Source organism: Austrofundulus limnaeus, unplaced genomic scaffold (assembly GCF_001266775.1).
Source record: "Austrofundulus limnaeus strain Quisiro unplaced genomic scaffold, Austrofundulus_limnaeus-1.0 Scaffold44, whole genome shotgun sequence".
Taxonomy (NCBI): domain Eukaryota; kingdom Metazoa; phylum Chordata; class Actinopteri; order Cyprinodontiformes; family Rivulidae; genus Austrofundulus; species Austrofundulus limnaeus.
Window position 1 is genome coordinate 642935 of NW_013952446.1, and position 21745 is coordinate 664679.

Sequence of the window (21745 nt, forward strand, 5' to 3'; positions counted from 1 at the left end):
AGTTTGAGGAGTTGGCACACTTGTTCTGTGGAAAGTGTGGTTCTGCTGCTGAGAGTGGCGTCTGATTTTAATCTTGCACAGACCACATCCACTGCCTGTTGATAAGGCAGTGGATGTGGTTTATTACTTTATTTGTGCCAAGGAACTGGATTTTTTGGGTGATCCAGTCATGGTCATAATGTGCTTTTGGGTTTGAAATCCATGATCGGGACATTATGCTGAAGAAGTTTCTCGGAGAAGAAACAAAACATTTTAACAAAGAAGAACCTGTCCATAGGACCTACTTAACTTTGTTTAGATATACAGTATGCTTTAGTCTTTTTCAGTGGTGGGCACAGTTCCCCTAAAGCACTAATAAGGGAACTAATTTTCTTATTAGTGCTTTAGGGCTTTTGCAAATTTTAAAATTTATTAGTGGATTAGCACTTGCTAAATTTAGAAGCACTGACTGAGGTGTTATAAACATTAATGTTAACAACTGACGGTGAAAGCTGTTGCATATTTTGTTTATGTATGCCACTTATTTACTAGGTGACAACAAATGAACCCAAATACAGCTGTGGAATTTCAATGAAGTCTTAAGAGAGCAGTATGGCAATATGTGCCATGTTGTCTGTTGAAGAATGTCCATGGGTTGACTGGGTTATTTTAGTGCCTTAGAATTAGCTTTTGCCAAAATTTTCAGTGTGTTAGTGCTTTAGAATTAGGGGACCTAAATATTTGGGTTAGTGTTTTAGGGCTAGTGGTGCTGCCCACCACTGGTCTTTATACAAAAAAAAAAAAAAAAAAAAAAAAAAACTTAAGAAACAAAACAACATATTCATTCACTTCTGTAAATTCTTCAACTGGTGTGTATGACTAGAAAAATAAAAATGTGGATTCCCTCTCTTAACCCTGGGGTGAAACTTATGGCTATAAAATCTAGTGTGGAAGGTTTAAGCGCAGAAGTGGGCAGCCTGACCATGTCATTTTTCTGCCATTGTTAGTCTCAAGTAGTCACCCAGCAGCTCTTTCAGGTAACAACTGCCCGACTTATTGCAGTCTCCTCTTACAATAACTCTTTTATTACAAATTATAAATACATTTTCAGAATAAAGCAACATTGTGTTTTCTACAGGGCTTCCCATCCTTCTCTGTTTCTTGGGCTGAGAATAGAGAGGATTAGGAAACAGGGACTTGCTGGATTAATGGAGGATTTGGGTAAATTAGGAATTCTTTATTTCTTACAATCCCTCACACTGACGATTTACCTTTTCCTTTTCACAGCTAGCAAGCTATAGTGTGGTTAATGACCGCCACTCAGTGTGACCTGAACCTGGATCAGGATTAGAAGATAAATAGAAGATTTATCATTCCATAACCTTTTTTGCTACATCACAGTGTCAAGGGTAAGGTAGGGTGTCATCTCTCTAGGGTTATGACCTGACACACATGGTCCCTTCTGGTGAAAAACACATTGGTGGTCTGATATTCCTCACTGACAGGTTTGAAGTTCAAGGAAACACATTTTCCTTCCCTAGAGCCATGAAAGCTGCATGCAATCAGTCTCGCTAAAAAAGACAGAAATGAGGAACAAGAGATTGATGGCAGCTTTAATAATCTGGCCTTGCAAGACAGCTAGGTCCTTTTTTTGTCACACATAATATCTTGTAGTATTTACATATAAAAGCTGAGCGTGGGCTGTGATTCACAACAAGAAATTGTGGGAAAAAGATTATTTAAATGCAACTCAGCTACACAAAGAACCTGTACTAGATGGTTGTCAGAGCTGGACAACGACTCAACACATCAAAGCTTGTTGTTGAAAAAGGAAAACAAAAAATCTGATTTAGGATTCACTAATTACTGTATCTGTTAGTGGCATTAGTGAATCATAAAACCTGTTTTTATTGTCCTGGTCCTGCTTGTTTATGTGTTTTCTTTTTTAAGAAATCCACTAATTTATATAAATTTTTTAAATTTTGCCAAAATTGATCCAAAAAAAAATCAGATAGAAGGTTCCAAATGAATGATTTTGGACCAAATATTACTAAAAAAAAAAGTATCTAAATCACACATAAATCGCTTTACTTTGTACTCCTGTTTGTGTGATTTGGATACTTATTTGAAACCCGATAGTATTTTATTATTGAACTAGCAAAGCTATTAAACTCATTAGGTCAGGAATGTGTTCTCAGGTGAGAATACATGTTTTTACAGCTCTGATCCTGAGAAAGTTAATTTAAAAAAATTATTCGTTATTTTAATTTAAAACACAAGTGAACCAGGCACTTGTAATACTTTTATAGTGTCAAAGGTAGTTTCTGCAACTTATGGTTGTTTCCTTAAAATTAAACATCTATAATTCGAGTTCATCACTAATGTCCCTATTGTGTTTCATTGATGCAGATACTAATGTACCATGAAGGCAACTGCTGCCGTGTTATCAATAAAACATACAGTTCCTGTCTGCCAGAGAGCCTCTCCAGTCCACTGTGGATCAATAAAGCCACCAAATATAGAAGTATAGATTACACTGGGCCACAAGTAATGGTAATCACAAAGGAAGATTAATTGCCAACAAACAGCACCTTGTGGTCTGCTTGCTCCAAGGTGAAATGTTGCAGCCTATTTTACCTACTTGAAATTTTAAATACTTGATTATCTAGAAAGATAAGCAGATTATTTTTTATTAACAGCAAATTCTGTTTGTATTATAAAGAGAAGTAGCATTATGCAGCGTACCATTCAACCGTAGGCTGTGAAAATGGATTCAAATGCCACAAGTAATTTGGGTTGTCAAACGTATTTATCATTTCCTTTTAATTTGAAAGTCTCCTCTTCATTGCTTCATTGGAATATTTAGCTACAGAATTGGGCGTTATGTGTAATGAACTTGTCACTGAAAATTACTGTCACAGACTCCATTTTCTGACTTTATTGTGCTTAGCAGGAAAAGTGAACCCCAGATGAGCTGTCATTGCCCTGGAATATTTACTTAAAATCTGACGGGCAGATGGGAACAAGGTGTGGGGATGGTTTTAAACAGATCTTCCTATATTGACTTAAAGCCTTGCAATAAAAACATGAAGTTATTTTGATTTTTTTTCTTTGAGTTTACAGAAAAACAAAACACATGACAAAATTAAAACTTAAAATTACTTTATTTTGCATTCATTATAGCAAATTATACTTATGGAGGCCATGCTGTGCCTTATTAAACTATAGTGCCATTTATTATTAGACACAGAACTGTAACATGGAGGTTGAGGCCAAAACGTGCCGACTGTAGGCTGGCTGATGTATGAGTTGAGATGTGTGTATTCTGATCCTGTTTGAAGGGTCTTTGTGTTTTAGATCAGTTTTTATCAATTTTTTTTGGTCATTGTGTTTTCTGAATCTAGTTGTTCAAGATTTATTTTACTAGTGTTTACTGAATCTGGTTTTGAGTTTTATTCAACATCTTAAGTTTAGTTTCTCTAAATTTAAATCTGCATCAGATTTATGTTCCCCTTGTGTTTTCAGCCACAGACTTGTTTTTCTTTTTTAGGATTATCTGTCTGTCTGAAAACTAAACTAAGTAAATGTATATTTAATAGACGTTTGTCTTTAACTACCTGAACAACCATAACCAAAAACCTCTGGTTTCAGCTGAAACTCATAATTTAAAATCTGACTAATCTGCAAGATGACTTAACTTTAAGTTCTGTTAGTAAAATGCTTCATAAAATTCTCATGTACGTAGGGCATAATGCTCTTGAGGAGACAAAAAAAATCTGATATTGTTTTCTTCTTTTCTTCATTTGTGCCACACAGAGAGCACTGCAGAACCTATTTGTCATCTCTTTTAATACCTAGACAGCAGCTTTTTTTTTTTTTTTTTGTCTGGCTCCACACATGTAGCTCCTGTAGTTACAAACATGTGACACATGTGGAGCCTGCTCTGAAACAAATGAACAGGAGCTTCAGTTGAATGAGAACATCAATTCTCTGAGCCTGACGGCAGGAAGGAGCAGGTGGGGCCCACAAATCTCAGAGTATCTGCTATAATTCACTGCGTGTGTGTGTGTGTGTGTGTGTGTGTGTGTGTGCATAAACACAACTATGGTGAAGCAGGACTTCACTGCATTTGCTCAAAAAATATTGACCAGGATAGTTGCACTATTTATACAGAATTCTGTGCAAGTGATGTAACATGGTGCTTTTTCACCATGCTGTTGTTTTTCTGATTTTTTTCCCTCTTTTATTTTGTATTGTTTTGTACCTGCTGCTCTGATTTCTGTACTGTCCAGTTCCTGCCATGACAACCTAAATTTACCACCTGTGGGACTAATAAAGGATAATCTTTTCTTATAAAGCTTATATACATTAAAATAATAAAAAACTTTCACATCAGCACCTGAACTGTTTTAAGATTGTAAAAATCCACTATGGTCTTTGCTTTGCTGTTGCAAGTCCACCAAAAAGCCACATAACACAAGCAGGTTTACAGATATTGAGTCAAAATTCAGGGTGGTAGTAGCTGAGCCTCATCCTCAACACATACTCAAGCACTAACACATTTAATTAAATCTTACAATAATATCATAAGGATGATCTTTATTTAAAACTCTTGCATGAAAGGCACCCATATGTGTTCCTTTAAGAATATGTCTTTAATTAATTAAGAGTCATCTAAACTAAAGTTTGATGTTAAAAGCTGAAACATTGGATTAAATGTAAACAAATGACACAAACAACTCAGACACACAGCTTGTTTAACTAAAAAATGCCAACAAGTCCAAAGTGGTAAGACCCCTAATGTCCTAGAGGTCATAAATATTGTGTGTGGCACGTTAACAGCTGTGTCTGTAACAAGACAAATAAAACTATCCAGAGCATGGACCAGACCCCAGCTTGGCTATAAAGCTTAAGTAAACACATCTTAGTCATTCTAAAGCCCCAAATCCACTTTTAGTTTAGTTGGGAAAAGTGCCAAATACTACACTGTAACTATCCAGGTATACACAAGCTGGAAAAAAAAGCTGGCAATGATAGAAACAAGTTGGCAGAAGGCGCCACTCCAAGAAAATCCTGCCAGAGGAGCTGACGGACCCTCTCACCCGACATATTTTACCTTTATAAGGAAAACTCCAGCTCCTTTTTTCCTTCTGCCTCAATTATATGAATTTATTGGTCTTAGGCAGTAAAACGCAGTGAAGTATGGCAACAATAAAGGTGAGCAAGAGGGGAGGCATCATTTACAACATTTCTCCTTCCCTTGTGAACAAATCTTCCCCGTGTTTTCCTTTTAAAGTCCCATTGTTGTTCTGCCTCTCAGCTCAGCGGCACATGGATGCACCGTTTGGAAGGAAATCGTTTGAGTCACCTTGAAGACGCATCATAAATTAGGTTGTGGGACTTTATGTCACCGATGCCTTACGGAAGTAACAGCTTTGGGCAAGTGAAAAGGATAAATAAAGTGGGTGCACTTTTAAATGCTGCAGTTTCTATTAACCCTTCCAATGGCACAAATCAAAATTGTGTCATTTTTTTTTTCCTTTTCTTGGCCATTTTTTGTACTACAATGACAGTACTTTGTGAAAATTAAACAGACCACCTTTTCACAAGCAATTCAACACTTCTGTGCTAAGTTTGTGCTTTAGTTTTATGTGCACATCTTAGTTTTGTGTGTTGAAAATTCACCTATTGCCCATGTTTATATTATTGAAACAACACTGGACCAGAAACTCCCAAAGATTTCAAACTCTACATGATTTAAAAGCCTAGAATTCCTTGAGGCAATGTTGTGCTTTAAACAAAGATCATCTTAACTTTAAAAAAAGTTATGCACATGCTAAACTTTAGCTCAAAATTTGTACAAATTATTGAGGTATAGCCATTTCTGTGGTGGCTAAGGTCGACTAGCTTTGGCAACCATTTTGAACTGGGTTATCTCCACAAGTAAGTCAAAGATGTATACAGCAATGATGACTTTCTGAGAATTTTATTGTAGTTCATCCAGTTAATGCCAAAGTTTGAAGCAAAGGTGAGACACAATGTGTTTTACTCAAACATACGTTGAAGGTCTTCTACGACATGAAATAAAAAAAAATCCTCAAAAACATCATCCATCCATTATTTTTTACAATCTTCTTCCTTTCAGGATCACTGATGTCCATGTACTGCAGTCACAGAATGAGGGGCGGGGTATACCCTAGACAGGTCACAAGTCCATCACAGGGTGAGAGACAAACAAGACAAACAACCATTCACTCACTCATTCACACCTAGGGACAATTTAGAGTTACCAATTAACCTAACAGTCATGTTTTTGGTCTTTGGGAGGAAACAGGAGTACTCAGAAAACCCAACAGAAAGAACACGCAAACTCTACCCAGAAAAGTTCCCAGTCAGGATTCCATCCAGCAACCTTTTTACTGAATTGTAACAGCTCTGCCAACTGAGCCACAGTGCCACTCTAAAACATAATTTGCATGTGAATGGCAGGTTGTTTTAAAAATATCATGAGTACTGTGAACAGGTTTCAAAAGTTGTCAAAATGATGCACACATTATTTCCATAATTATACAGTATGTCTATATTTTTTTATTTCACTGTCCATTGGCGTTAGTTGGTGTTTAGTTAGGGTTGCTTTGATTTAATAGTATTTTTAAAGAAATGGAAGCATTATGAATAAAGCTACTAAAAAAACAGCATTTATAAACCGAGTGACATTCTCACCTGGCAGGTCAGAGAAGAGCAGGATACATTCATTGAAGCCATTAGCCAAGAGACGGTCTCTGAGTTGCTGCAATATGGCGACCCCGATACAAAAAGGAAACGAAGAGTTGCCCAGCAGCAACGTGTCCCACAGGTGGAAGATTTTGTGCAGAGGGAAAACATCTGCATGGAAGAGAGACAAACAGACACGATTAAATAATGTGTTATTAAATAAATAAATGAATGGTAAAAAATAATAATAAAAATACCACCAAAATGTGCACAATGGGATGCAGCATGTGTGACAATAGAATGCAGCTTGCACACAATGAGATATGCATTATCATTTTGGAAACAAAAACAACGATTTGCATTTTGTGCCCAGCACATTTACTGAATAAAGCTGAATAGAATAAAATCAGATGCCCAAAAGGCAAAACTGAGTGTTGGCACGATTGTCTGGAAGGTAATTTAAAGTGGGAGGCTGCTGGGAAAACATTTTCAGGTGGGTGGTGAGGTAGAAACACAACAGACAGAACATCAGTGAACTGTGGGGCTTTAAAAAAATAAAAATAAAAAAACCTTAGAAGCCGATTTCAAACAAACCAAAACTGAATCCTAATAACATGTCCTACTGCCATTATCTCAATCACATTGCCTTCATTGGCCATGGATGTCCTCCCTTGGCTGACATGCTGGCACATAACCCAGAGCTGTGTTTCTCTTCAGATGTAAACTCAGCAGTAGATGTTTGTGAAGGCAGAATGCCACAGCGGTGGGCTGAGAGAATGGCTCAGAGGGTCTCCAATACATAAAGGCTGGTGTGTGAGTGTCAGCTAGTCTGTGTGGGGATGGAAGATCGACCTCAAACCCTATTTCAAATCAAATGGAGGACATCAGCAGTGAGGACAAACCTGAATACTTGACTTATAGGATGCATCAGTGGAAAGAAGATGGATAGAAGGATGGCTGGTCTCTGAAAGTGTGTCTGTGTGATTAATTGAAGAGAAACGTATTGTAGAGCCAAGCGTGGGGTTCAGATACAGTAGATAATTGCATCGAGTGTAATGGGACAAATGTGGCTCGATTAGGTGTCTGTAAGAATCTTCACACTGATACTTTTCTGTTTGAATTATCACCGTAGAAATAAAGACACCACAGTTATTCATTTGTTCTGTGTGATATGACTGCCTATAAGCCGGATCATATCCTGGATAACTTTTATTCATATTCTTATTTTGTTTCAAGTTAATATAACTGTATTTAAGGGATCAATGCATTTAAAAAGATAAAAGCAGAATGCTGCAATACTGACAAACTGCAAATCAAGTGTACACACACACACACACCCTTACAGTATATATAAAAAACAAAGGATATATGCATAGGGGTCTAAATAATAATTTAAAAAAAAACAGAAATCTGGAAATATCGACATCAGTTTGAACAATATTTATTCACTGAGAGCCCAGAGTTGGAAACAATTTGTTTAGATTTAGATGTTGAACATGTTAGTTCTAGACTAACAGTCTTGACTTCACAAACACATACTCAAGAGCCAAATCAAATACATAAAACTCAATAACTTTCAGCAAATATGATCAAGTATTCTGAGACAAAGTGGTTCTGTATTACTGCTAGAAGAATTCTGTAAATGTGAAATGTAATGGGTAAATAATTAACTAGTGAAAAGTAACATATCTTCCCACGAACACCCTGTAATATCCTGCTGTCTAGTGAAAACCTCAGAAGAAGCAGTGCTAACTGGATCAGCCCCCTTTACCTGTTAGAGTAAGGACATTAAACATCATTTTTATACGTGTATGATAATAAATGTATTCAATGTTTTCTGTGTAAAATAGTTCAATCATATCTGTCAGTTACTTGTCTTTATTACATGATGATGTAAACATAATCAAGGAGTTGGTGCGTACTATTCTGCATAAAAACTTCTGTCCTTTTCTAAATAACCCATGCTATAACCAGACTATTGCTTTAAAGCAGAGACAAAAGAAAAAAAAAGATACTTACGGGTAAACATCGTTAGGAACCAGGGAATAGCATAAAGCTGTGAGGAAAAAAGAAAACAAAAGACAAAAGGGGGTTATACTAAATATTTTGTCTGAGGTTTCAAATGTGAAGAAAAGACTCAGAGTTCAAATAACTTCAGTGATTAATTAACTGGTTTTTAAGTGAAAAGATTTTGGTGTTCGATAGAAGCAGCACACATGGCTGCAGATGTCTACAGATGGAGAAAAACAAAGGCAGCATTACAGAGCAGTTGGCTGAATTAATCCACCAAAAAATAAATAAATTAAGTATGAAAGTCACTGCGTCAGTCATATTGTGCCTTCATCCTACTCATTTTATGCCTTTGAAAATTAAAAAAAAAAACATCCAATATTCCAGCATTACCCAACTGTGTTTCTGTACTATTCAACAGCCAAAGGTCTGGAATAGGGAAAGCTGCAGCTTATCTCATAAACTTAATAGACAGCTAATTGCGAGGGAGCTGGTGACTGTACAGTGGACCTCTCGTGTTCCCAACAGAGATGAGCTAAAGAGGCTTTTTGCTCCCAGTCCCAATAGCTCAGCAGCAGCACAGCCCGTGCAGCCAGATTGCATTAATGTAAGTGCAAACAGCAGCACTTGGAGAGGAGATGAGGCCAAATTTAAAGTGACCTGAGTTAAACCGGTGGCTACATGTAATTGGAGTCACTGCTGGTTGCTTTTACTAGAAAAGAGACCATTAATGCTGCAGTACTCGGACAGATTGACTCGCAGCTGTACGATTGCAAAAAATAAGGCTGCACTTTGGTGTGCAGTCGTGATGCAGAGATATTTCTGTTTTGGAGGGGAGGCAGATGAATTTCTTGTCAAAGGGAACCAAAAGTTCACTGCGTTCACTGAAGCTCACAAAGAAGAGGGGATTTATTGTATGTATGGTCAAATTACTCGAAATGGAAAAAAAAAAGCTGTATCAACAGAGTTTGTTTTTCCTTTATTATCCTGACCTAACAACAAAAACAAGCAGTGCTCTTTGAAAGGCAAGTCAGTGCTGGAAGTATTTACAGATGGGATAAGTTTCAAGCCATCAAAATAAAATCCTGCAACATACTTGTGAAGCAAAAATATGATCTGTTCAAGATAAAAGAAAAAATAATCTTTATTCAAATTGAATTAAAGCAAAACTTTAGGGAATGCATATTGCTCAGCAGCTTTCATGCCACAGCTTTAAGAAGAAACAGAGTTATAACTATTTTGGTCAAACCTTGGAAAATACATTTTGCTCAACTCGTGCAATATTATACATGTCAAAAGGCGCGCAGCTATTACCATATCACACTTTACCTTAATCCGCATAATTTTGAGCTGTAGCCACTTTCTATTTGCTAATGTTGATTAGCTACGACATATTTCTTGCATTGAGGTGACACCAAATATTAATCTGTGGTAAATGTACAACCAAAGATTACATTCATATCCAGTGGTTCAACGGTTTTTGCACACAGTGTTGACATCAACAGTTACTGCCCAAGTTTTAAACCAATACTTTGAGTTATGTGTTGAATTATTCTCATCTACTACCACACCATACACCATGTGGTGGAAATATATTATATAATCCTGCCTAACTGCTAAGTTCTCATTACCTTGACATGTTCTGTTCTGTATCTCTGATAACTGCCACATTTGTATAATCTGTTCGCATGATTCTTAAAGACACCATCTGATGTCTATAGACCTTGTGCTCATTTCATATTGCAGGTGTAACTTGTAATTCTTTCATTGGTCATTTGATATCGTTCTACCATTTGTGATGCTCTTATTTGTTCTTACGGACCACGCCCGGAAGTATAAATTGCATTTCCTGTTGGTTGCTAACTCAATGATGGCTTGACAAAGCCATTGATCTCTCTGTCCGGTTGCCACTCTGCATAATGGAAACCTTATTAAATCATTTGATGACCAAACCACGTAGTGCACCAGTTTTTTATTCACGTGTTTCTGCCTTTAAGTGGAATATTTCCACAACAGATTTGGCGTCACGAACAGGATAACACACCATAAAAGAGAAGTGGTTCTCAAACAGTTTACCTGGATAAATAAATGTTAAATAAATAAATGAAATAAAACACTAAATTGCACAGACTTGAAAGGTTAATCAATTGTACAGGTACACCAAATAATTATTTCCTGTGAGTTTGGGATCAGTCTCAGCTACTAACACACCAAATATTAGCTAAATATCTTGTAAAAAAGGACTGAGGTGTAGCTATCGTTTATGTCTCATAAGATCTGTTGGCTGCTGTGGCCACCTCAAATCGGGATGATTCCAGAACTTAATTTTGTTGTAAACGTCCATTTATTTGTTTCTGTGTGTTTGATTGAAATTTGGTTCAGTGTTTCATGAGATAGTTTGGTAAGAGGCAGACATACTGTAGCTTGACCTGTATAGAGAAAACACAAAACGTTCACCTTTGCCTCTCGGCAGCCGGCTCTCATTTTATTGCAATAAAATTACTCAGAGACCACTGTAGTGAAGAATTTTGATCATGTATTTCTGCACTTTGTTTAACAGACATGGAAAAGTTTTTTATTTTTTTCCCCCACTACAACAGCAATGCATCATTTTTCCATTTTAATTTCTAGCAATTGACATTAACAAAATGCTGATTTCGGAACCACCTCAGAGCTGCCAAGTTGGAAGGAAGTATTAAGTCCTAAATTCCCTGTAAGAGAGACTTGACTTTTCTGTGGGTGACGTCTCAAAGGCCACCCTGCAGATGACACACATTCATCAGCACACAACTGGAACCATGGACCGGCAGAACAGACTTTAACCTTGTCACTGAGCAGAGCAGTAAGGAGGAAAGCGAAAGGGCAGGAGGAAGCCGCACATAATAAGAGAAACAAGCCCGGCAGAGAGAAATCATTAAGTGTTCCCTGGCAGACATCAGCTGCAGTATAAATTATCATCCCTGAGACCGTGGGGAGAACTTGACCGTGACCACACATTCTGGAACAAGGGGGTTGTGGAACAAAAAAAAATGTCACTGACAGTGAAAATACATACACAGAAATCTATGGATGGTCATTTCTTTTGCCCTCGGCAAGGAGCCAGAAAATAAGAGGAAAAAAATATTCTACTCCCTTTGAATTCACATTAAAGTTCAATTTGCAATAAAAAGAAAAATGCTGCTCAGCTGGCTCTCGACATCAGTCAGTCAGAGGACTTTCATCCTTGGTAACTTACATCTGGGATGAAGCCTATCTCATTTAGATGGTTGCTCAGCTCTGGGTCGTGGAAGGCAATCATTTGGGAGAAAACAGTCAAGTACTCTGGAAAAAAGAAAGCAAAAGAACAAAAGTTTAGATTCTACTGAGTAGGCTGCCAACTAAAGTCAAGAAACACGAGAAAACCTCAGCATACATAAAGTTCACTGCCAAATATTTGATATTTATGGATTTTTTTCACATTTTAAAGCCTAATTGTTCCATTTGGACTGCGGCATCTCAGTGAAACCTTAGAAAAATATTTATGTAAATAATGAATGAACCTTAATTCTTCACAATAAATATCAACAAAAGAGCTCGGACCACACGGACATACATCAGCTCTCTCTCCAGTGCATCAAGCCATGGAAACGTATGCTAATAGCCGCGTTTCCAGCAGAGTTCAAGAGGTGTGTGGAGCAGCTGTTTATCAGTCACACAGAAATTGATCGTGACATTTCTCTGCAGGCATTTGCAGTTTCATTTTGTTTCTCTATCTCTAAATGATGTGGCTCAGCTGCAAACCCCATTAAGATGGTCTGAAATGAGGTTTTTTTTTCCTCTCTTCACCTTAGGAGCAACATTGAGCCTAAATTTAATCAACATTAAGCTGACAGCTCGATGCTCGGTGCCAGCCAATGATAATTTGTTTTTTGAACTTAAAGTTCTCAGACCATGTTTATTGGTGATTACTCAACTTGCAGTGGCTGTTGACTACATAAAAGTGAAAGCAGGTGGAGTAGGAAGGTGTTGTCGTGTCAAATGTCAACTGTAATCAAGAAAAAACTGAACACAGCTCCTTAAAAATATTCATATCCCTTGAACTTTGACACTTTGAAGTATCTTACAAGGATTTTATGTGATAAACCAACATAAAAAATAAAGTAATTTGCATTTTCAAACATTTTATAAGTACTAGGGCAGCATGATATTGGATAATCTTGCGATGGTGGCAATATTTGTAAACATTGTGATGATGATATCAGGTATAATATATGTCAGGGGTTTTTTCTTTCATACATTTTTAATCTATACTTCATACTCTATGTGACTTTTAGATTTTTTTGTCAATGTCATTTCTGTCTAGTGTGAGTTTTTTTCTGCCGAAACTCTGCCCTACTGGCTAAATATTGCATTAGCATGAAAAATACAACTTCAAATTCATTTGTTAACAAATTTGAACTCATAGCAGTCCTTTGCAATATGAACATTGCACACACTGATTTTGCAACGATGATATTATCGTAATATATTGTGCAGCCCTAATAAGTACCCAGCTAAATTCAGCTATTGTGGCCTCAGGTTTGTTACAGAACATTAGTAACCAAACATAATCATGAAGGCCAAGGAACACACCAGATAGGACTGGGATAAAGTTGTTAAGAAGTTTAACTGTGGTTAAGTTAAATAATAATATCTCTCTCACATTTCCTGGGATGTTATTCAATCCATCATCCAAAACTGAAAACAATATGGAAGGTTTGGCAACCCTACCAAGACATGAACATCCACCTAAACCAACAAGCAGAGCAGGGAGGGCACTCATCTGAGAAACAACCAAAAATACAACATGGTATTTCTGGAGGAGCTGCAGAGATCCACAGCACAGGTGTTTTTTCTGTTCACAGGACAATAACGCACTCCTCAAATCTGATCTCTCTAGAAGAGTGGCAAGAAGAAAGCTGTGGTTAAAAGAAGTCATGAGAAGTCCTGTTTGCAGTTTTAAACAAGCCATCGAAAACACAGCAAACATGTGAGGAAGGTGGTCAGATGGGAGCAAAACTAAGCTTTTTGGCCTCAATACAAAACACTGAAAGAAAACTAATACTGCACGTTAGAACCGTTTTCACTGACACAAATGGATACACGTCCTTCCACAAGTATGGCATTCAAATTTTGTCTTGGGTTTTGACAAAACTGAATATCTATAAAACTAGTATCTGAATTGTTACACTCCCCAAACTACGCTGACATGTCAATCCGACCAGTCGTGGTTTACCTAAACTACGCCCACACCCAAGAAACTCCCACTTAGTGACTGCGGAGATCCCTACATGTGTTACCCTGAAACACACCGTCCCCACTGTCAAACTGGGTGGTGGCAGTATCATGTTGTGAGGAGGCTTTTCAAGATGGATAGAGCTAAATTTACAAGTCAATCCTGGAAGAAAACGTGTCAGAGGCTACAAAAAACTTGAGACTAGGACGTAGGGTCACCTTCCAGCAGGACAATGACCCAAAACATTCAGTCAGGATGATAATGGAAGGATTTAAAAAAGGCCCACAAAAACACATTTCCTTTAAACATCCAAGTAAATTTTGTTAAGAGGAAGAGCTGTTATAACCTTAAAGGGACAGAGATATTTGTAAAACCCAAATTCAGAACTAGTTTGACGGAACGGTGTACTTCAATTCAAGAAATAAAACCATGGGATAGTTTGGGGAGTGATGCTAAAAATCCAGGATCACTGTGTACGTTTAAGAGAATGATAAATGTTGGGTTGTTAAAGAAATATGAAACTGTATAATGTGTATCTATATAAGTTGTTGTTCTAGAGGGATTAGATGTTCTTGTTTTTTTGTTTTGTTAATAATAAAGATTTTTGTTAAATGAACTTATTCTTGGGAAAAAAGGGGCAGATATTATAAGATCTTTTTTCTTCTCTCTGCTGCCTTTCATTTCAATTTTATTTGTGATTTTGATAAACATACATATTTTTCTCATTTTTCTTTTTATCCGTTTCTTCTTATTGTGCATAAACTTATTTGTTTTGTTTTAATGAAATGAATAAATGAATTTGATTGAATTAAAAAAATTAAATCAAAGCATAATCGTGTATTAGAACTAATTTCGACTGAGAATTTGTATTACTTCCTTTCTACTGCACAAATATGAGCTACTTTGTGTTGATCTACCACATCAAATCCCAGTGAAATACTTTGAAGTTTGAAGCTGAAACGTAACAAAAACACTACAAAGTGGTATGGATTTTTTTTTCCAAGGCACAGTAAGCACGGTTAAAAGACTGCAGCTTTGTGTTCAGAAGTTTCACCTCTAACAAAACATATGCTTTTCCTTCTTTAGCTCACCTTGGATGACGTGAGAGTTGTCCTTCAAGAAGAAGTTGTACAGATACTTGGGAATGAAGGCAGACATGCAGGCATACGCTAAGGCTATATGAAACAAAGACAGGAAAAAGGTAGAGGTAAAAACAATCAGCTCTCAGTGACAATAAGCAGCTTGAAAAACTCAATCCTTACCTTCATTATTGAAATTCAAATACAGGAATGGGGCACAAAGTGAATCCAACCCTGAAATGGACATCAAAGCGCATTTATTTTGAGCTCTAAATAACATTCCTGAGGTTGAAGGTCAGCATTTACAAAATGTTACATGACCACCATCTAGTGCTCAGTTCTGCATATTACAGAAACAGGAAATAAAAGACGAGCGTGGAGCGAGGCAGTAAAAGAGAGTGATGGGGACTGACTGACCCTGCCAATAAACCAGGTCGAGGTGGGAGACCACCCAGGCTTTCAGCACCCGTCTGAACTTAATGTGGCCCTCAGGAGATGACAGCAGCTCATCGTATTGGTGGCAGCGTGGGATATCCACTTCAATCTGTGCACATAAAAACCCTCATTATAATGACGTGAAGCTGAAGACCATAAACGCCACAGCTGGGTTTATAAACTGATGTCTACCTGTCTGTCAGTTGGAATGGGAGTGTCCTTGTCTATGCTGTCATACTTGGCTTGAATGTCACCCTGGGAAAATAATAAATAGATATAGTTACTTTTTTTCCCCCTTCGCAACAAAGAAACTCTTTTTTTTAATACCTCAATGCCCAGCAGTGCTGCCCACGCCAGCCCTCTAACAAGAGGAGGGATATCCACTCTAGCCTCTTTCCACACAAGGTTCTTCTTGTAAGGGTAGGCCTAAAACCAAACCGCAAATCAAGGATATATTATTCAAACACATTGTGACAGACCTATTTCATTTATTTCTTTTACAAATACGGGGAAAGCTGAAACAATCTCCGGGCTCTCGTGTGTTTTCCTCCACGTGTCGGTGCGCGACTTTAAGCAGCCCGATACACACGAATCTGTACGCCTCCCTGACCTTGAGCAGCCTGTCAAAGAGGATGATGCGGATGAGCTGGTATTCTGTGTCCCTCTCGCGAATGATGAGTGGCAGCGTGACGGTGGCCGACAGCTCGTTGCTGCTGTTGGACTGCGGCAAACTTGACTGTCTGGAGGAGGGAAAAGAAGCAAGAGAGAGAGTGACGTTACCCGTGCCAAGAAACTGACAGGGTGATGGGGAAAAACAGTGACAGGGAAGAAGGCATGACGGCAGATAGTTCAGGAGGGAGAGGGTTTACTCGTCTTCCAGTAGAGGATAATAAGCTTCTCCAGCGACATCCTTCAGTCTCTAAGAAAAAAAGAAAAAGAAAAAAAAAAACATATTCTTGAGTTTCTACACTCTGTATAGAGTTTTGCAATTAGGCAGAGCAACAGGCACTATGCATTAACATTAGGCAACAGATGGGAGTTAGGGCTGGGCGGTATGAACTCAAATTCATATCACGGTATAAATTGAATCCCTTCACAGTAGCGGTATATATCGCGGTAGAAAACTATCATAAAAAGTAAAGATAATGTTATTTTTAGAGCTTTTTTTTTTTCAGAAAAGTGTAATCTTAATCAAACCCAACATTTTTGCTTTAATATCAGCCTGCCAAACAATGAGCTTCCACCTGTTGAACTTAACAGCTGCTGCACACTCATCTTCATCATCAGAGCAGAAGCACATGTTACATTAGCAAGATGGATTTATGACTGAACGAATGTCCATGACTTTTTTTATCATCTCTGTGGGTAACAATACATAAAAAACAAGATTTTCTCCGACAACTTGGGTGTGAAAAAACTACGGTTGCTAAAGCTTCGCTCTGCACGACGTGCAGCAGGAGAGTCGGGGGTGGGGGTGATCCCGATGTAACTTTTCTACAGCGGGAGGAGGAAATTTTGAGGATTTATTCTCTCTTTGCATGTTTTAAAACACTATATTTCTTCATTTACTTTCAGAAAATTTCAAACTCCTCCTCCTCAGTTGTCTCTGCACTCGCAGCCCTGTTGACACAGGTGCGATGACGTAACTGACGATATGATGGTAGAGGGCAAATTTCTACCGTAGGCCAACTTCATACCGTTTCTACCATCCACTGCATATACCGCGCAGCTAGGGGTGTAAGAAAATATCGACACACTGAAATATCGCGATATTTCATTTCCCGATACTGTATCGATATTCTAAGGCCCTGTATCGATTTTTTATTAAGGTTTAAAATGTCAACTTTCCTGCCAGCCGTTCATTTATATGTTGTAGTTCAGCCTCTGACCACTAGTTGGCAGCAGTGAGCCAGCCATTTGGCTACTCTACCTCTTGAGGTAGAGGCTGTTGTTAAGTGTTGGGTGACCATATTGTAAATTAATATTAAACACTAAAAGCTGCAAAAATATATTTTCAAACTATTTATTGGCAAATTTAGTCTAATAATTGAAAACATGGATGAAATAAGAAATATGAAACAAATAAAATAAAATACATACAAAGCAGAACACAGCTAAATGTATCAAAAGTATGTCTATGTAATATTCAAATTTTCTAAGACAATGAATTTTGTTTTTTCTTTTTTTTTCCCCAGTAAGAGGTTTTTATTTAATAGAATATTTGGACAAAAAAATTGCAATGTATCGCCTTGCTTACATTATCGCAATATATTGGGATATATCGTATCGTGACCCCTCTGTTATGATATGTATCGTATCGCCAAATTCTTGCCAATACACAGCCCTACGCACAGCCCTAATGGGAGTGATACACTCTTTACTGTAGTTAAGGCCCTGATCAGTTCATCTATCTTCCAGTTCATCCTACTATCACACATGAATAAGATGCTTCGATACTTGAACTCCTCTGCCAGAGGCAAGGACTCAAACACCTCCCCAGCCTGAAGGGGGCACCTTTTCTCCAGTTGAAAACCACTGCCTCAGATTTAGAGAAGCTGACTTTCTTCTCAGCCACTTCACACTCAGCTGTGAAGCACCCCAGAGCATGCTGAAGATCATGGCCCAAAGATGTGAACAGAATCACATCATCTGCAAAAAGCAGAGAAGAGACCCTACAGGTCCCAAACCTCGACATGTCTGAGCTTTCAGATCCTGTCCATAAACACCACAAGGATGATCAGAGATACAAGACAGCCTTGGTGGAGTTCAGCCTGCCCTGGAAACAAGTTCACCCTCATGCTGTGGACAAAGCTCTCGCTTTAGGCGTACAGAGACCACACAGCCTTTAAAACCGACCTCGTATTCCCCTAGCACCTCCCGCAGAATTACTTTTACAACTTTTCCATTTGAGAATGTAAGTTTTTTTACACAGTATGCATCATAAATTGTCTTACGTTTCGGAGCTGACACAGAGATAGGGTCACTGTGGTGTCGTCAAGCAAGAAACTCCGATCCCTGCACTGACCAAACGACTCCCCATCCTCCAAGACAAAACTAGAAATAAAACAAAGATGGATGTGGACAGTGCTAGTTTTACACAAAAAAAAGGGAGGTATTGTTTGTGCGTGTATGCAAATGTGTGTGTGACCAACTTGGGCAACGTGCAGATCGGAGATTTGGACTGTATGATTTCTTTGTTGGTAAGCTCCTTCTCCAGATCTCCACCCGCGAGACACCACAAATGGTAAACTTCATCTATGCCTCGCTCTGACAAGTAGTCTTCATCATCATCTGAAACCACAGAGAAAACGTAGGAAGTCATTTCCCAGCAGGCACAGGTGTTTCTACAGCAGGACATCAGAGAATGATTTAGATATGCAACATTAACGTCGTGCCTGGATGAGACAAGTTTTAGATACTATGGCCAATAACCCATATATGGATTTTAATGAAACTCTCAGAAAATAACCTCTAGGTATATATCTATAACTCATTAACTTTTAAAATCAATATAATTCAAGAAAGCCACCACAGCTAATTAACCTCAGCTAACAGACTGTGTAATATTACATAAAATTGTATGTCATTTAAAAGGTTTGACCAAGAAGTCTATAATCCTGTTCCTTCTTATCATAACATGATTTAAGTTAACACTCAGTAAAAAATGTGATGGGTCATTTGGTCTTTAAGTGTATTTGAAGCAGACCTTTACAAAGATCATTGATGTCATCAGGGAGCTCCAGGTGTGCACAGCGCAGGGAAGAGGAGAACAGCTTGACCGGCTTCTGGAAAGGTGGATAGTGGCAGGAAATGTCGTTAAACACAAGGTCTCCCAGTAGATCTGCAGGGGTTGGCCTGAAGGACATAAAAAGGGTAACTGTGAGAAAAAAAATAGCACTAACCAGGCTTTAGACTCTGTCAGTTTTGTCACCATTTATTAGTGTTGACCAAAGATTTTACATCTATTTAGTTAGAAAATATATATATTTTTATATTTATACCCTGCACAATGAAAACTATTAAAATGTGCCACACAGGAAAACAAGTCATTTAACAGAAACCTTTTACCTTTTAGATGGAAGAAAGGTCAAACATTTCCTTAATAACTCCAAAACGTTCTCAGGCAACTCCTGTACATAGATAAGACATAGATATAGACATTGATGTTGAATTTACAAGAAAACTCCCTTTAAGCACACAGACTTTAACATTTATTTTAGAAACAATGGTGCTTAATATTACCAGGTATTCACCATAAAGCTGTTTGGGAACCATCTATTTTCATAGCTTCAATCAGCATATTCTTACATAAAATTATTGAATGTGGAACTTTTTTTAAAAACTTTTTTAATTTTTCACTTTTTTTTACAGAGTTCAAGCAACAAAAAACAGGGAAAAATCCAACAAATAAAAACAAATCTGAAAAAAAAGCTATATTTACAATGAAATGCATATCAACCAAAGCTCACTGATTTCATGCTATCAGTGAGCTCTTGGAGTATATGTTAAGGATAATGCTCACCTACTACCAAACCAAAATTTATCTGAATATCTGCAAAACTGACTGAGTTATGCCTATTCTTATGTTTCCCTAAGTCAACTAGTTGAAGTGGTCAACTTGTATTTGATTGCCTCCAATAATTTTGGAATTTATGAGATTTTTTGATAAAAGACAAAGCAGAGGCAGCTACATCATTGCCCATCACCACTATCAAGTTAGACTTGGTTTTTAAGTCAATATACATGATAATGGATATATACATGATTCCACCAATAATTACCAAAAATTATATTTAAAAAAATCACTTCTTGTCTTGGTGTTAATGTTGTTTTTTACCTTAATGGTTTCCAAACAACCATGTTCCTCAGCGAGGACTGTAACGATGTCATCCATACAGCCTGATAATAAAGACAAAACTCATAGCTTCAACCCAACTAAACTCCAGAGAATTATCATTTGCATATAGGATCATTGGAAACTCTTCACTCACCCAAAGTCAAAATGAATTTCAGTTTCTCGCTTATTTCTATATTCTGCAGGAGTCGTCTCCCCTGCAGTGGATTCACAAAAGTACGATTTAAAAATGGATTCTGATCACACGGCAGGATTTCAGGCAAATCCCCGATAGTTTGAATAAATGTATGAGGACATTTATGGGGGATTCTTACAGCACACAATTCAAAGAGCAAGATTCCCAGAGACCAGACGTCAGTCTTCGGTCCTGAGGGCAGAGGAGCTTCATCGTGTGATGGATCGCTTGGGTGAAAGGAGCCCAGGGCGATCACCTCTGGAGCAAGGTATGATGGGTAGCTGAGGTCAAAACGACAAGAACAGAAAGAGACATCACCTGTCAGCCTGTAAATAACGCTTCTTAGAGTTTGGCTGGAATAAGATCAAAGTGATACAAGTGAACCTCTGACCACTGAGGAGCTGCTAACTGTGATAAATAACTAGAAGACAAACCTACCCAATGGGAAAATCGACATCTGCCCCATGATTCGTCATGTGATAAAGGCCAAACTTTGCCAGCTTGACGTGTCCCTTCAAAGACAAAATCCTTCTTAGAGTGACAGTTCATACATTTATAGGAGTATTTATTTTTGCTTTGATAACTTCCAATACCACATAGACAGATGGAAAGATTTACAAAAATGATTAAAATAACTAATTCAACTTTTCCAAATCATGTAAGATCTGCATTCAAACAAACATGATAGGAAGACATTACATAATGTTTGAAATGTAATTATATGGTTGTGATTAGGGCTGCACCGATTCGTTGAAATAATCGATGACGTCGATAATGTAAATTTGTCGACGCAGATTTTTTATTATCGATTCGCTGTATTACATAATCACCACGTGAATGTTCATGCAATTCCATTTTGTTATCTAAATGCATCATTGCTACCGTATTGGCATAAGAGTGGTGAGTTTTCCATGCTTGTCCTGAACGCACCATCGCACAAGAGCGTAATGACGTCAGCAGCTGCTGCTTCAGTTCAGTCTGAAGCTTGAAAACAAGCCTCGCAGCTCCTGGAGTAAAATTTACCAAACAGACTGCCTCTGAATTATCTGGTGGATTAATTATCTTGTGAACATGATGTTCGCTTGCCTAAAGTAAATAAAGTACCGCCACTTTCTTTATTTCATCCACCGTTAAACAGTCGCATTCCCAGTTTTCCCAGCGTCTCAAACAACAGAGGAGCTTCCCGACACACGTCTGACCTAAAGAGCACAAGCAGCCAACAAGTGTTGGACGTGTTCTGGATG

At 37.9% G+C, this 21745-nt stretch overlaps 1 protein-coding gene across 1 annotated transcript in view; it reads right to left on the bottom strand.

Annotated features, from left to right (window-relative positions):
• tbck (TBC1 domain containing kinase) overlaps positions 1–21745 on the bottom strand; it is a 43909-nt gene that overhangs the window by 18719 nt on the left and 3445 nt on the right. The window contains exons 5-22 of the mRNA XM_014007746.1: positions 20940–21013; positions 20641–20782; positions 20463–20523; positions 20309–20370; positions 19540–19601; positions 19178–19326; positions 18624–18762; positions 18426–18525; positions 16341–16390; positions 16082–16211; positions 15799–15897; positions 15664–15726; positions 15454–15580; positions 15220–15270; positions 15049–15132; positions 11939–12024; positions 8713–8749; positions 6703–6864 (exon numbers count right to left, since the gene is read on the bottom strand). Of these exons, the coding sequence (XP_013863200.1) occupies positions 6703–6864; positions 8713–8749; positions 11939–12024; positions 15049–15132; positions 15220–15270; positions 15454–15580; positions 15664–15726; positions 15799–15897; positions 16082–16211; positions 16341–16390; positions 18426–18525; positions 18624–18762; positions 19178–19326; positions 19540–19601; positions 20309–20370; positions 20463–20523; positions 20641–20782; positions 20940–21013 (1678 nt within the window). The remainder of the gene's footprint in view (positions 1–6702; positions 6865–8712; positions 8750–11938; positions 12025–15048; positions 15133–15219; positions 15271–15453; positions 15581–15663; positions 15727–15798; positions 15898–16081; positions 16212–16340; positions 16391–18425; positions 18526–18623; positions 18763–19177; positions 19327–19539; positions 19602–20308; positions 20371–20462; positions 20524–20640; positions 20783–20939; positions 21014–21745) is intronic.